The sequence below is a fragment of the Balaenoptera physalus genome (genome assembly GCF_965194825.1).
Source record: "Balaenoptera physalus genome assembly, chromosome: 20".
In the NCBI taxonomy this organism is placed as follows: Eukaryota; Metazoa; Chordata; class Mammalia; order Artiodactyla; family Balaenopteridae; genus Balaenoptera; species Balaenoptera physalus.
Window position 1 is genome coordinate 43,990,122 of NC_138901.1, and position 17,563 is coordinate 44,007,684.

A 17,563-nucleotide genomic window follows, 5' to 3' on the forward strand; every position below is an offset into this window, starting at 1 on the left:
ATGCACACGCTAACTTCCAAAAAATGTAAACTAAATTCTTTCCAATGATATCATCCATCTATGAATCACCAGACAGAAAGAATGAAATGTTATAATGATTCTGTACATTGTAGCTAAACACAGAAAAAGAACAAAAATTCCATGAGAAGGAAGAAAGCATGTTTATTTTCCAAAACAATTTAACAGAAGCTAATTTTAGAAATGCTGTCTGATTTTTGCTTTTAATGTAGACTAAATTCCAGGCAGAGGAAAAAAAAGTAAACAAAACAAAACAAAACAAAAACCCTAATAAGAACAACCTTATTATTGTGTTCATCAAATCTAATGATAGGAGAATTCTGACTGGATATCCAATAATATTAAGGACTTTCTTTAATGATCAGCTGATTAAATGATCTTTTCATTCTTAAGATGTTTGGGATTTGCTTTAAAATCATCCAGTAGGAGAGGAGGTGGGGGTCAGGAAAGCATGTACGGAGAGTTTAAGTTAAACAAGACTGGCCATAGGTTGGTAACTACTGAAACAACAAGGTAGATATTTAGGAATTTATTATACTATTCCCTCAACCTGAATATGTTTGAAAATTTCCACAATAACAAAAAAGTTAATCAACTATTGTAAGACCTATTCAATAAAACAAAATTAAAAGGTAGCTCCTGTAGTTTCCACTACTTCTGAACCATAAGCATAATTTCTACAAAGATAAAATAGGTAAAGCCCCAGGTTACTCACACTACAATGATATGCCCAACCTTTGTCAGCCTTGGAAGATAAAACAGTGAGGTTTCACCTGGCTTTCTTCTCCCACCTGGCAAGGATGCACCAAGCCCAGCTGACAGAAGGCTCACCATATGGTCTGAACTGGATGACAAACTCTGGCATACAGAATGCTTAAATCATGAATATTCCTACTCAATGGCTAATACTTCTCTAGAGGCCCTCTTTTGGAACAGAGGTTGTTTATTTGCAATGCAGACACTAACCATACCAAGAGACACTTCTGAAAAGGTTTTCTGACGAAGAAGAGACTGTTCTTGAGTCCCTGGGAAAAAGTTACCTTCACAAAGCTGTTGACAGCCATGATGGCCATGTCTGGCTGACTCTTGGCATAGTTCATCAAGTAGAGATACACGAGCTTCTTTAGTTCCAGGTTGTCAGTCTGCATACAATTCACTACATCTGGAAAGAGAGAGCTGAGAAAAGAGGAAGGGAAAGTGAACAGATGTTGGTGCCAGGCTGTTGGACAGAACACAAAGAAACAGCCTTAATTTAAAAAGTGATTTGAAAAAAAAAAAAAAAAGTGATTTGATGTGAGGACAAATGTCCACTAGTGATAATACTTACCACAGAAATTAATTACTAAAGAATTTATAATAATGGTCCCAAGAAGATGTCTAAAAATAGATTTTTTAAAAACTTTTTACTATGAAAATTTTCAGAGTAGAGACAGCAGTTTAATGAACCCATATATCCATCACCCAGCTGCAAACAAATACTGATACATACCCGATCTTGTTTCATACATAACCTCAACCCACTCGCCTTCCCCCAGTCCCTACCCCATCTAGTTGCTCTAAACAATTTCTAAACAAATCCTGGACATACATTTCATATATAATATTTTAGTGTATATCTTTACAAACTTTTTAAAAAATCACTATGTCACACAAAAAACCCGTAATTTTTCATATCAATTCTTTGCAGTTCAAAGCACTACAGATGTTATGCTTTTTAATGCACATATTCTTCCATCCCTGACCAGTGGGAACTCATTTGGTTAGTTTCCTTATTAAAACAGTTCTCAGGTAATTAGGGCCTTTGTTCAAAATTTTAACCATTTTCAGAAAATGAAACAGTTCTAAACGTGTGTGCCATGTACACATCACATTTAAATTCTATTGTATATATACACCCATGAAGGAAGTGACCAGTAACAGGTATTGGGACTCAGACCCTAGGTTAGAATCCTGGCTACATTACCACTAGCTATATGACTTTGGGATTATTCTTTAGCCTCTCCAAGTATACACTGCTTGACCTCTAACATGGAATAACTTCTAATTCAGAATAACCTCTAGTTCAGAAGATATGAAGACTATAAAAAACATTGTAAGTAAAAGCATCTGTCACTGTGCCTGACATAGAATGCACTTAAATTTAAACTCCCCTTTTCTTAATGACATTAGGAAGGTCATCATTAGCCTTAGGACCTTCTCAGATGTTTGAGTTACTACACCTTAACATCCACCACTAGATGCTGGAATTTACTTGGCATTCTTGCACTCATCCATTTCTTATCAGCAGCATTTGACCCAACTAATAGAAGGAAAATCAATGCATTTCATATTAACATAAATATTTTAAAGTAAAAATCTACCTATTTTACTTATTTTTTTTAATTAAGATGACATTGTTTTTATTTTTGCCAATCTCTTTAATGTCTACTTTAAACAAAAATAGCTGGATTCTCACATGTGCTCCTGCATTCAACCTGTTATAGAATGTTGTTTAGCTGAAGTGTAAGAAGAAAATCCATCTTCATACACGTATATAAATTGGAAAATGGAGGAGTATTTTAATAGCTTTTTCATATAACTGGATGTTCTTCTTTGATACATTAAAGCTAGACAAATGGTTGTTTTTCTTTTTCTTTTGTTTTTAGTCCACAAATGGTAGTTTCTTAAAAGTTAGGTACAATATGGAATCTGAAACCATATTGATAAACTTTCTGTACTTGGTTGCACTAAAATCCATTCCTTTATCACTTATTTTGAATGGATATTTTACCCATGCATAATTTTGTGATGTATGCACTGGTCATTTGGAAAATATTGGTTCAATGAGTTATGTAGATCTTCTCTATGGTGGCATATTTCATTATACAGCAGCAAATAATCACATTCATTAATTTCACCACCAATCTCATCAGAAAAATCTCTAAGTATTGGGAAGCTATCAAGCTCACGATGGGAGATACAAGTTTTCCAACACTCTGATTTTTACTTTAAAGTTGAAATTTATCTACTGTCAAATTTTTTCCCTTGAAGTGACAGGTTCACTTTGTTCATTTTTTATAAAATGTCTCCCAAATATTGAAGTCTGATTAACTATAGTTCTGTCTGTCAATCTTTCTTTCACAAAGAAATGGTGTTCCCAAGTCAAACAATTGCGCAAGGGCTTTTTTTCAAGTCAACCGTCACACTTTGCTATGCAGTAGACGTACTTTATGCCTAATTCCTATTTCATCACACAGAATATTAAAAAGACCTGAACTCAAGGTTCAAGGTTCACTGAAATAAATTTTTAGTGCTTCATGCAGGACAGTCCTAAGTGAAACTGCCCTTTTTTCCTGCAAGCACATGATGGTGAAGAATACAATGACTACTTTTACAGTTTGGCACCACTGCCTTAATTCACACTAAGGCACCAGCCATGCAAATGTCAACACAGTGAAAAGGGTAAATAACACCTAAGTATTATTACAAGAATAGCTTTGACTTCATGGATTTCATGGAAAGGATCTCGGGAATCCTCAGGGGCCTGCAGACAACCCTTATTTATTTCCAAATGGTCTCCCTAAATTACAGGAAAAAAGGGAGGGGAAAAAAAAAAAGACCCTTTGGATTTTGTTACCACTGATTTTCATCTTGAATTCAGCAATTAAAGGCAGAGTTGTAAAGTTGAGGGCACTGGCTTGAGCCAATTAAAGTACACATGGGCTTCTGCGTCTCAGTGTATTTTTATCATCTTCTAAAAACTACCTCAGCAACAAATTTGTAACTGTGTCAGCGCTCAGGAGGTTTTATGCTAGATCTGTATGCAAGTGAAATCAAACTCATTTCACTCTTAAAAAAAACAAAAAAAACTTAGTCACAGAGTTAATATAAAAGCAACTACACTTCCTGATGTTTCCAGTGAGACAAACTCATTCTTATACGTTCTGACTGTAATAGCTTTAAATAAAAAGCAGTGAAAGCCATAGAGTAAGAGTCTAAAATGAGCAAAGCAGAAGAGATTACCCTTACCTAACATCTTTCCCCACAGTCATAGCAGCAATCACTTTCTTCACAGCCTCCTTCCTCTTTTCTTTCTTCTCATTGTTGAGTTCAGCCTTTAATTCAAAGATTTCTCCTAAAAGACAACAAACGGGTGAGGTCCCAGGATCAGAGAACTAGAGCAGAACACTGTACTATGTAGCAAGTAACACCACAACAGCTGACCAGTGGCAGGGCTGCAACTGAAATAAGATTATTTAAAAATTATAGGATAGGTACAGTTCAAATCCCTAGAATATTAACCAACCCATTGATAAGGATGCTATTTTGGGGTTATGGCCAGAGAGGAAGGTGTAAGCCAGATCTCAGGAAGCAGAGAAGTGGGAAAAAGGAAAGATACCTCATCATATCTTACTACGATGGGGAGAGAACAGCATCTGAGGGATGATCTCCCGTCAGAATTTCAAAGTCCTGGGAAAAAAAAAAATGTAGGCAGGAAACAGGTTCACAAATCAATGTTTTCAAACCAGAAGAGACTCCTCATTCACCTACTCTCAACTCCACAGAGAAGTGAGGCTCAAAGGCCACCAAGTGAGCAAGTGACAGACCTGGCCTTAGAACTGTTTCTCCCGACTCTTTAATCCAGAGTTTCTCAACGTTGGCTACACACTATTACCCGGGAAGTATCTAGAAATGCCAATGCTCAGGCTCCACTCTGGACCAAATAAATCAGAATGTCAAGGAGTAGAACTCCTACGTTCATATTTTTTTAAAGTTTCCTCAAGTGATTCTAATGTATAATCAGGGTTGAGAATCACTGCTCTAATTAGTACTTTAAGATGTTAATGGGCTTTAAGGCCCTATCCTGTTCAATCAATCTAAGAACAGAAATAATAATCCTGAAGCTTCAAGAATGGTACAAACCAGAGTCATTTCTAAAGGTACAATCTTAAATGACTGACTGCTCAGGCCCTGCACCGTGAAATGCCAGGACTGTCACCACTATTTTAAGGCCCAGGCTCACCTATTTCAGAAAGCAGGAGCTGAAATAAGAAAAAAGGTTAACAACTCTCAACTGGTTTTAAAAGAAAGAAGAAAATATACTATAAGACCACGAAAAAGAAGTTGACTATTGTCACTTCAACTTTCCATCTACAGTATTGCCTCATTTTCTTCCACCTTTATGACTGTTCTTGATGTTCATTTTAACCTCATTCACCAGTATAGAAATAGTGGGGGCAGCAAACTAGGTGATCTGCTGAAGCCTCTAAATGGGAAGGATGCACTGGTAAGAAGCACAGAACTTGAGCACTAAAAAAGCTTGTTACATCAAAATCCATTGCTAACAAAGCAAACAAACTGTTACAAATATCACCCTTCTATTTGACAGCTGCAAAAATAGCACAGACAGAAAAGCTGGGCCCTTTAAAGAGTCACTGTCCTCTTCTCCAAGTCCTCTGCTGCCAAATCCAGCTCTTAGGGTTCCCATCATTTACTTCCAAAAACAGTAAAGGACAAGCAGCACGGTTTCAGAAAATCTGAATTGTGAATATCAGCAGGAGCTGAAGAATCAAAACAGGATATAACTGAAATTATTCCAACTCCAACAGCATAAATTTAAAGAATATGCTCCAGTGGCAGTTCTGGTGGGTGTTACAGGAAGTAAAAGGAACACAGTCTATCCATTTTTTAAAATGGGGTATTTATCCAGCTGTGATTCATCTGTAAGTCTCAAACCTTTATAAAAATCCCTGAATTAAAAAAAGGTTACCAGGACCCATTATAAGCGAAGGTTTGAAAAATTAGGTGAGTTTTTAAATTACATCTTTTTGTGTTATTATAGAAACATCTTGGTCATCGAAGCACACAAAATGTTAACAGAAGAAATAAATACGTTTCAGAATGATAAGAGAATCAGAAAAAAAGCTGAAAATGAATGACAAGGGGCTAAACGCTTTTGTATGCTATAAGCAATAAAAACAGCAAGAAGTTGGGTGGAGCCAAGGAGGAGCACAGAGGCAAGGTATCTCTCATACATACTACAGCTTTATTAAACTCTTATCTTTCCCCCCTCCTTTTCCCCTGAATCAAATCTACCAAGCATTGCTAGCGGCTAGCAACAGTTCTCAATCTCGGCTACACATCAGAAAATTCTGGGGAGCTTTTAAAAAACCCCCACGTCTAGGCCATATCCCAGACCAAAGAGATCAGGATATCTGCAGGGGTAGGACTGGACATCACCTACTGTCTTTTACTTCACTGGGCAATTCCAATGTGCAGGCAAGGCTGAGAGCCATGGACTAGTAGCTAATGTAATTAAGCAACTCTCTATGGTGTTTTCTGTATTATAATAGAAGTTTACCCTTAAATAACTCCAAATGACAGAAATATGCTTGTGCTTTCTAGAAAATTTTCTGGTGCTCCAGGCCACTATGTGTGCCCTCCCATTTTCTTTTTCTTTTGAAATCATTTTAATCTTAAAGAAAAGTTGCAAAATTCCCCATCTGCTAACATTATGCCACATTTGCTTTATCATACTCTTTATATATTTATACATCTTTTTTGATTCATTGAGAATAAGTAAACTGTAGACATCATGTCTCTTTAGCTCTAAATATGTCAGTGTATAATTTCTAAGAACAAGGAATTATGTTACATAACTATAATACAATGATGAAAATCAGGAAATTTAACATTGATATATTGTCATTATCTAATCTATAAACCTTATTCAAAGATCTTGATAAAGTCTTTTATAGTAATTTTACCCCCATCCTCCCTGGGCCAGGATCCAAGGCAGGATCATGCATTACATTTACCGTCATGTCTCTTTAGTCTCCTTTAATCTGAAACAGCTGGTCAGCCTTTGTCTTTCATGATAATGACATTTTTAAAAAGTACAGGCCAGTCATTTTATAGAACACCCTCAGCTGTCATGGGTGTTCCCTCATGATTACACTGAGATTATGCCTTTTGGCAGCCATAATTCAGAAATGATGGTATGAAATCATCATGCATAGAAGGATAAGAAAATATCAAATTTCCATGCATTGTTTCACATAATCATTTTTTGTTAAAATTTTTGAAAATCATATGTATTAATACATGCATAGAAAAGATTGAGGATACATACCAAGTTCCCGTCAGGAACAGGAATAGGGAGGGAGAGAACTTTCATTTTTACTTTTTATTGCTGTATTGCTTTAGTAGTACTCCTTGTAATAAAATGTTTATTTCCAAGTAAAAAATAAAAGAATTTGGTGCAACCACTATGGAAAACAGTATGGAAGTTCCTTAAAAAACTAGAGTTACCATATGATCCAACAAACCCACTCTTGGGCATATATCCAGAGAAAATTCTAATTCGAAAAGATACATGCACCCCAATGTTCACAGCAGCACTATTTACAATAGTCAGGACATGGAAGCAACCTAAGTGTCCATCCACAGATGAATGGATAAAGAAGATATGGTTTATATATACTATGGAGTATTATTCAGCCATAAAAAAGAATGAAATACTGCCATTTTCAGGAACATGGATGGACCCAGAGATTACCATACTAAGTGAAGTAAGTCAGACGAAGAAAGACAAATATATGGTATCACTTTTACGTGGAATCTAAAAAATCATACAAATGGACTTATCTACAAAACAGAAACACTCACATAGAAAATAAACTTATGGTTACCAAACGGGAGGGGAGGAAGGGATAAATCAGGACCTTGGGATTAGCAGATACAAACTAGTGTATGTTAAATAAATGACAAGGTCCTACTGTATAGCACAGGGAACTATATTCAATATCTTGTAATAACCTATAATGGGAAAGAATCTGAAAAAGAATATATATATGTATACATATATATATATACACACACACATACATATATACACACACACACAACTGAATCACTTTGCTGTGCACCAGAAACGAACACAACATTGTAAACCAAGTACACTCAATTTTTTTAAAAAAGAGAAAATAAATGTGTTTCTTCCTTTTACCCTCCTCAGATCTATCAATCTTCAACGGATCAATCTTGGATCTTTTCCTTTCACTAAAACCTTCAAGTCAAAATGATGTGCACCACAACCATATCTTTAAAAACCCATACTTTAATAATTTACTCAATACACTTTTCTGTAGAATATCCCCAATGAGATGGTCCAAGACATGCATGTCTCAAGAGGTCAGGAGCATTCTACTTGGAACAATCTTACACCACGACTTTTGAAGAATCTTCAAAATAGGCTGTGATCAGGTTCTCATACTCACCTTTTTTATTGGTTGTGAAGTACTTGGAGTCAGTCATGGTTGTGGATCTTTAATGTGCACCTACAACAAGAGAAAAGAATTCCTTTATCCAAGTTACTTATGTCCAGCAAGGCATTCAACTAATTTTAAGATCATTTATATACAAGACTTTCTGCATTCAGAAAGTATCTTCATCCTTACCACCATCACTGGTGATCCAAAGGGATGCAAGGATAATTAAGAACGTAATCCTTGCCTCAAAAGCTAATTGGAACAAAATCCAAAGGCCTAATGGAATAGAGTGATAATCTGAACCTATCATAGTTTTATGATTTTATCCACAATTATCTCCTCAGAGCCTCCAAGACCTAAAGCTACATCTTTTTATAAATACATCTTCAGTTAGTCACTCCAATATTTAAAATACGGAAAAGTTTGTTTCAAAAGATCTCCCCATTACTTTCCGTTAAAGCAAATCTGATTTACTTCCCCGCCTCAAGATGGAGTCACTCCAAGACATATATTCTGAAGCAGAGTAAAACTGAAAGAGAAAAAAATTTTATCAACCTATTCACCATTACATGCAACTATCAATAAAAGGAATTTCTTTTAGAAAAAAAAGAAAAGTCTAGATTAGTAGGACAATACTCTTTCATGACAAACACCTAGAGAGGCAAACATCTAGAGAGGTGTTATGCATGGATTTTTTTTAAATTATGGATTTCATATTTCCAACAACCTACAATTCCCCCGAGTATTCCCCAAAATAAAAAATATCAGTTTACAGTTAAAAACAATGCAAAAAACTGAGATATTTGTTCAGTCACACTGAGTACTAAAGAGAATCAGAACTGGTGTTAAAACTTAAAAGAACATGGATCCCAGCTTCAACTTTAACTTTTCTGTTCCAATTTCCAGAATTAATCCAGTTGACATAAGGCTCCACTGGTAAAACAAAAACAGCATGGACTGATCACATTTCTCCCCAAATAATGAGACAATGTTTTCTGATTTGAGAAACCCTAAGATTTTGTCCAATGTACCTGACTTCTTTAAATACATTAAATTTTTCTTTTAATAATATTCCTGCTGCACTCAAAAATGAGTATCTTCTGGGATTTCCCTGGTGGCACAGTGGTTAAGACTCTGTGCTCCCAAAGCAGGTGGCCCAGGTTCGATCCCTGGTCCAGGAACTAGATCCCACGTGCGTGCCGCAACTAAGAGTTCGCATGACACAACTAAGGAGCCAGCGAGCCTCAACTAAGGAGCCCGCCTGCCACAACCAAGACCCGACACAACCAAATAAATAATTTTTAAAAAAAATGATTATCTTCTAACTGACCACCATCATTACTAATACTTATCACCAAATTTTGGATAGATGCCCTGGCACCTACTCATTATTTTCTGGTCAAAACAACATGAGTGATAATATATTTGGCAAACTTGAGTGATAATACCTCCACAAACAATGGTAATTACGGATCTGAGAAAAAAGACCTAAGCACTCAACAAATCAATGCAATTAAGGAAAAAAGCCAGAAAACCATAAAATAATGAAAAAAGGTTGGCTCAAATTTCTTCTCTAAAATGTACTACTTGGACTATTTAAGGGAAATTAGACTCATTTGTTATCTTTCCAAGGAGCTACTTAATGTTTATAGCACTGATCCTTATACAATAGTACTTTAGGTTGTACAAGAATTTCACTGAATTTACCTTGTTAAAAGAAGTGAGCTAGAACTCACACAAATCATTATAGAATACAGAAATTTCTGATTTGACACTATTTGTTATAATTTAAAGTGAGCCTGTAACAGAGGCTTGTCTTATGTAGTATTTTCATGTCTTTTCTAGCTAAAATTCAAAGAATTATAATCTTTTAATCCATTTAATCATTTAATCCATTCACAATGTAAACTAAATGTGAAGTAGGCAAACTGAAGAAAGGAGTCCTTCACATAAAAGACCTGGAATAGGGACTTCCCTGGTGGTGCAGTGGTTAAGAATCCGCCTGCCAATGCAGGGGATGTGGGTTTGAGCCCTGGTCCAGGAAGATCCCACATGCCATGGAGCAATTAAGCCCATGTGCCACAACTACTGAGCCTGTGAGCCACAACTACTGAGCACACATGCCACAACTACTGAAGCCCACAAGCCTAGAGCCCGTGCTCCGCAACAAGAGAAGCCACCGCAATGAGAAGCCCACACACACCGCAACGAGAGAAAGCCCGCGCACAACAACGAAGACCCAACACAGCCATAAATTAATTAATTAATTTAAAAAAAAAAGACCTGGAATAAAGCTGAAGTTATCATCTAAGAACTTATATATACAAAGAGGAAAACCAGTATACAGAAATGATTACAGTACTAGAGCCTGACAGGAGGGCCATAGCTCAAGGCCATTATGGTCTATCCAGGATGTTGTTACGCCACTCTAATCCTTTGGGATCATCAAAACTTAAAACTTGCTTAAGATTTAAAGACAAAAGCTGCTTGGATTTCTCACTGTTTCTTTGAAAAAGGGCCCCCAAATCGTTCTGTTTTCTAAAGCTCTCATACACATTCACATATATTAAATTTTTAACAGAAAATTTCAGCACAATCTGTTAAACATTAAATTAACCTAGTCTTAAATCGTACCTTTATTAGTGACCCACACATTTCATTACTTCCCCTAACAAATTTCATCATCAAGGAATAGATTTCTGTCCTTTTACATTGTGAGCACTAAGTTCTTAACTAGAGAATAATGTGCCAGCCCACAAAATTTCAGGGAAGAGGAGAGAATCAAGTACACAATCTTAGACCCTAAATTAAGAACCCCTGCTTTTAAAGAGAAAGGAGAAACATACCACTCTCTTATCTCGCACTGTCCTACACAAAACAGTAATGAAATATCCCTTACACATATTGGCAGAGCAACATTTTATCATGTCAGTTCCTGACTTAAGCCAAAAGAAATTCCCCAAAAATATAAACTAGACTAAACAAAAACAAATGAGAAGAGGCGGGGTTGCACAACACTGTGAATGTACCAAATGCCACCAAACTGCTCACTCTAAAATGGTTAATTTTATGTTATGTGAATTTCACCTCAAAATATTGCATATGTATGTATTTTTTGGCTGCGTTGAGTCTTCGTTGCTGCACGTGGGCTTTCTCCAGTTGTGGCGAGCGGGGGCTACTCTTCGTTGCGGTGCGCGGGCTTCATTAGTTGCAGGACACAGGCTCAGCAGTTGCAGCACATGGGCCCCAGAGTGCGTGGGCTTCAGCAGCTGCAACGCGTGGGGTCAGTAGTTGTGGCGCACGGGCTTAGTTGCTCCGTGGCATGTGGAATCTTCCCACACCAGGGATCAAACCCGTGTCCCCTGCATTGGCAGGCGGATTCTTAACCACTGCACCACCAGGGAAGTCCCTATATATATTTTTTAATGAGACACTTTTTTTTTTTTTTAAATGAGACACTCTTAATCACACACCAGAGATGAATATAGTCAGATTCTCTAAAACATAGGATGGTGAAAACTGTTGTCTGCTTTAGAAGCCAAAGAAAAAGCAGCCAAGATAGAGTTCAAAGAATAAGTCAAGTATTTGCTGAAGAGCCTCAAAAATCAAGTTCCTTCTGGGAGCTGCGGGGGAATTTATTCCTCAGGAGAGTCCCAGGGCAGGGCAAAGCCAAGCCATCATGGAGTTGGAAGTCACACTACCTTTTTACCAGATCAAACTAGAGAAGTCACCGGCTGTTCTGAGGACCTGAGGTATGACCTCAGGACATTGTTAAAAAAAAAAATAATGCTGCCAGTCAAAACCACAATCACTCTAACTTCCCTAGTCCAGAGTATGATGTCACTGCATTTCAGAAAAGGTCTCCCTGTACAGGATTATACATCTAGATTTAACATAACCTAGTTTCTACTAAATATAGGTTGTGAAAGTCCCTTCTCAACTATTCCTCCCTCCTTCCGGTGCCCGTAGAGAGAATAAGGCCAGAAAAAAATTAATAGGGTCTTAATTTCAAATGGCTCTCTGGGAAATGGCAGCTAAATTAGAGTTGGCAAGGCCACTAAATCCCCTCTTCGCAAAAAGTAGGACTTTACACAGTTGGTGCTGGTAGGGAAAAAGTGAACAGTTGACCAAATTATAAAGCAGAAAGGTCACTTCAGCAATCTTTCATTACAAGGGTGAGAGATGCTAATCAGATATTTCAATAATGCAAAGACAATGGCATCTTCAGGTATCATTTATTGCATAAGAAATGACAGCAGACAACTCATTACAACAGACACACCTGCAATTTCCTTTTAAAAGTGACCACAAAGTAATTTGTTAACATTATCCGGTAAGAAAAAAAGCTCTGAAGTTTTACATCCAATTCTTAACTGAAATAAACTCTGGAAAACTTATGCCTGGAAGGAGAGAAAAGAAGGAAGAAAGGAAAATGCGTCCTACCTAATTCGTTCCCTGTTCAGCTTGGTTCGTAATATTTTAAAATACGGGTGTGTTAAAGAAGAAAAAAAAAGATGGAAGAACTGGACTTTCTTGAGTCTCTTAAGCCACAGAATGTTAGCTTTGTATTAACTTTACCACCCAATTTTCAGTGAGGCTATTTGCAGAACACTATACTTTCTGCTTCTTTGGGAGTTTAAAATTATTAAGATACCTGCAAACAGTTCTCATCTTACCACCACGCTTAGTCATCATTGGAATGTGTTACACGTTTTCTTGTACAGCTGCATCTCCTTCATCTGCTGCTTTCTATTATGACTTTGTAAGTGTACCCTGAGGCTAAGCAACAGAATTATACCAGGGAGGTGATTAATAATTTAAATTGTTCCTCACTGAGACCACTTTCTTTGTCATTCTTCCTTTTCTAAGACTTATTGAGTTTTCTTTACTTTCTTTTTTAAACCACATGATTATAAGTGTTTGGCATTTAAAAAACACTTCTTAAAAGTCAAAGTTTAATGAAGCATTCACACTTTATTCACACTGCTTCATAATGAAGCAGCCAGGTGAGTTAAAAAAAAGTCTGCCCCCCAAATGGGCACTGTTTTCAGTGCTCTGAAAACAAAGAGCATGAATCAATTCTTTGGATTCAAAGAATATGGAATAACAGGAAGTTCCAGTTTCTTTACCTCTGTCTTAATCTACAGTCTTTCTCAAACCAGACCGTTCCTACTAAGACCAGAAAGAAAAATCTCCGGGCTAAGATTTACTCCCACTTGCTTTCCCCTCTCTCACATCGGGTCAATTCTGGAGGTTTCTCTTCCCCTTCTCCAATGTCAGGAATTCCTCTTCTTTCCCCAGATGGTCAAGATTCTAGGGATATGTTCCTCCATTACGAGGTGAGGCAGAGGTGTCTCAACCTCAAATTACAGAAGACAGGCGAGGTCTGCCCATCTATGAGCAAAACTTTGGGGGAACCCCTTTCCCCTTCTGGTACCTGGACACGTCCCAGCCTCTCAGTGAACGACGCCAAACCGGGTAGAAGGTTCTCCCCTCGGCCTCCAGTCTCTACCGGCCACACCCCTGGCCTCTGGCCCTCCTAACCCCCCACTTCGAACATATCTTTCCCCCAGTGCCCCCCAACTCCCAGCTGCCACCCCGAGGATTCCCTCACCCCGCTCCAGCGGTGGAGTCCCTTTCTCCAACCCTCTTCCTCACAACGGTCACACCCGACGGCTCACTCCATCTTCAACGGTCACGCTCCTAAGATTCCTCTCCTCCGCCCGTCTCCAACCAAGCCTGGCCCCCTTCCCCATGAAAGAGGGACACACCCCAAAGTTAGCCGCCCTGAACTCACCGGAGGCAAGGGCAGGGGTGGCAGCAGCGGCCAGAGAGCACGGCCCGAGCGGTGTTGTAATGGTTTCCTGCACGTCACGACTCCTTCTCCAGGTCTAAGCCACTGCGCAAAACCCACTTTGCCAGGGACAAAGATGGTGGACAGGAAACTCTGACGTCAGACAGCCTCGCCGTGTGACGTCATCCAGGCGCGCGGGAGAACCAGAAAGGCGGTCATCTCTGCCGCCTTGGAGACGGAAAAATTTTGCGCAGTCGGGAAGCGACCTGAGGTCCGGGCCTCCGAGGAAGTTCACTGACTATCGGAATGGATCTATTAAACAAGCTGACATTCCCTGGATTTGTTTCCTCGCACAAGAGTTCTCTAAAAACTTACACATAGGGATAGTGAAACACCCTGTTTTCTTAAAAAAACAACAAAAAAAAACCCCCAGCTAATTTCCCTGGCCAGTTCAGGAATGTGGACAATGGTGATCCAGCCCAAGACCATACAAGGGTGTGGGACTGGAGGAGAGTGGTGCAAGGAAAAGAGGTTGACATGGCCTCAGATCTGAGTTTGAATCCATCTGAGATCGAATCCCTGTCCTGAATGTGATTAGGAAAGTTACTTAACGTCTCCTCAGCCTTAGTCTTACTTGTGAAATAAAGCCAGTGATATAACTCTTCAGCTTGTGAAGCTTAAAGTAGGTAAGGCGCCCAGCATGTAATAGGCGTGCTTACACAAAAGTAAGTTCCTTTCAGAAACCAAGACCTAGATATCTCTGTACCTTCCCCTCAAAATGAAAACTTACCACCTAAAACTGCTCTAAGTAATAATAAAGTCTTTAACCAAAAAAGAAGAGGAGGAATGTGAAGAATGAGAGCCCGAGGCAGAAGTTGGGAAACCAAAGTGCAAAGGGGACTGAGAAGTAGAGAGGTAGAAGAAAAGGCAGGTGGTCATAATCATTTAGGACGTTTTTAGAGTTCTATGAAAGTATAGGAACTATATACTATATCTCTGAGGCCTAGCCGCCCCCTCCCCAAAATTTGTTGAAGGGATAAATGTATGAGTGAGTGGTCAACAATAACAGTTGCTATAGAGAAAAGGAGGAAGGGCCGAAAAGTGTCCAAGGATTTAGCAGCACAAAGGTCTTTGATGTCATTGCTGAGACCATCAGCAGAGATAATGAAGGCAAAAGCCATGCTGCAGAAGTTTGAAGATAAATGGGAGGTAAGGAAATGAAAACAGATTAACTCCGTAAGAAAGTATGGCTGAAAGAGAAGAGATATAGGACGGTATCTGAGGGAGAAAGTAACAAGCATTTTTTTTTTAAGTTCTATACTCATACATTTTCTTTACACTATCCCTTTAGCAATACCATGGGTTCAATCATTTTTCCTACCCATATGACTCCAAAATATCTATCTCTAGCCTTGATCTAGTCCCCAAACTTCACCACCAAATTGCTAACCACACTGATGGGTAAGTCTGCACATATGGTCCACCCAAATTAAGCAAATCATAAGAGTATGGGGGGGCTGTTTAAAAAATGTGGTTCCAGGTACAACTCACAGAAGACAGAGGTGGATTTTGTAAAGAGATGCCACCAGAAAAATCTTTGATTCCTACCTCTCCCCAGTTCAAAAACTTTCAACAGCTCCTCGTTTCCTAATTTGTACAGAACCTATCCTTCTCCCAGTTTTCCCCATTTCTTTGCTCTTTAGTTTTCTCATCTATAAAATGGGAGAAATACTAATATCCAATCATAATATTATTACAAGAATGAAATGAATTCGTGTATGTAAAGCACTTAGAACTATGCCTGCACATAGTATGGACTATGTAAATATTTGCTATGATTGCAATTATTTGAACAAATTACACTGCCAGAAATTACTAGCCAGAAATCTGGGGGTCATTCTTGATTTCTCTCTCTCTTAACTGCCACATTCATTCCATCTCCAAGTTGTCAATCCTACCTTCAAAATATATTTCAAATTCATCCAGTCCCTTCTATTCACCTCATTATTCCCAGCCACCATCGCCTCTTGCCTGAACTACTAGAAACCTCAACTCTCCTCCCAACCATTATTCATACAGCAGCCAGATTTTTGTTTAACTTTTTTTTGAAGTATAAATGAACATTCCAAAAAGTGCACACCAAAAATATAAAGCTTGATGAATTTTCACAAAGTAAATGTAACCACATAACCATTACGGGGTCATCTTAAAAATATAAACCTGGTCATGACTCTAGTGTATAAATCCTTCAATGACCTCCCATTATACTTTGACTAAAATCCAGTTTCCTTCCCATGGCCTATGAGTGGTTTGGCTCCTGTCTACCTCTCTTAACATCATTTTATCCTTTTCAGTCACTCCTCATTTCCTCTTCATTTCACCTCTTGCTAGCTTTTGCAGCTCTCAAATACGCCAAGCTCTTTCCCATCCTAGGGCCTTCACAACTACCGCTCCTCCTACCTAATATTCGTTTTCCCCAACTCCACACAGGGCTGGCTGGCTCATAATTTAGGTCTCATTTTAACTGTAATCTCATAAAGGCACTCCCTGATTACCCAGTCTAAAAGGTTCTTCTCTCCCAGGCCCCACTGCCACCCCCATCATAGTCCTCTTATTCCATTTGTAAATTATATATTAGTTTCTTTACTTGTTTATTATCTCTCTCCCCAACTAGACTGTAAATTCCATGAGGGCAGATACCAAGTCTGTTTTTATTACTACTGTCTACCCAGCACCTAGCATAATGCTTGGCGCACAGGATGTATTCAGTATTTACGGAATAAATGAATGAATGTCCACAGGCAAAGTACTAAAATTAGCATTTAAGAGCCTCCATAATCTATATTATGGTCAACAGTATAGACTATGTATTATTGGTCTATTTTCCTCTCTATATTTAAAGCAAACAATTTCCTCCTCAAATACAATCCATGCTGCTCCCTTAGCCTGGAAAACCCTGTCACCATGACTGTGACTGTCCCCAAATGTACTCATCTTTTGAGGTCCACCTAATCCACAAAACTTTCTCAGTGGACATCTGGTCCTGATATAAGATGCAGGAGATACCAGGTTACATCTCTGTATTAGAAAGCCAACTGGCAGAAAGAAGCTGAGATAAAACGTGAGGTTAGAAACGATCTTCCCTTTGGTTACAAAGGCCAATATAGCTTCTGTTTAAGCTAGTTTGAACAGCCTCATTTCTCCCAGCTGTTACTGTCTCTTCCTCTAAACTCACCATATTAACCTATCTGATGGCTCTTAACACCTTTTAACATAAGTGCAATCAATTTTTGTCTTATTTATTACACCACAAACCTGGGAGTGGGATTTGTGATGAGGTGTTTATTACTTATTGGCTGTAATAATTGACATTGTTATTTTTGACTGCCTTTTTTCTCACATAACAACATCAGTTTACTTTTGGAATATTCTCAAAGGACTATTAAGGTGTCTTGCACTCTTCTGGCTAAGAGTGAAACAGGGAGTGGAGATGAAATCTGAA

At 38.3% G+C, this 17,563-nt stretch overlaps 1 protein-coding gene across 4 annotated transcripts in view; it reads right to left on the reverse strand.

The window, feature by feature from the left end:
• Positions 1-17,563, reverse strand: part of AP2B1 (adaptor related protein complex 2 subunit beta 1) — a 118,107-nt gene that overhangs the window by 98,913 nt on the left and 1,631 nt on the right. For 2 of the 4 annotated variants that reach the window (XM_082439966.1, XM_082439963.1), the window contains exons 1-4: positions 14,065-14,386; positions 8,277-8,336; positions 4,027-4,132; positions 1,059-1,194 (exon numbers count right to left, since the gene is read on the reverse strand). In XM_082439966.1, the coding sequence (XP_082296092.1) occupies positions 1,059-1,194; positions 4,027-4,132; positions 8,277-8,313 (279 nt within the window). In that variant the 5' untranslated portion in view covers positions 8,314-8,336; positions 14,065-14,386. Of the gene's footprint in view, positions 1-1,058; positions 1,195-4,026; positions 4,133-8,276; positions 8,337-13,881; positions 13,975-14,064; positions 14,387-17,563 lie in introns of those variants that run through there. The other 2 variants (XM_082439965.1, XM_082439964.1) reach the window with 2 other exon arrangements.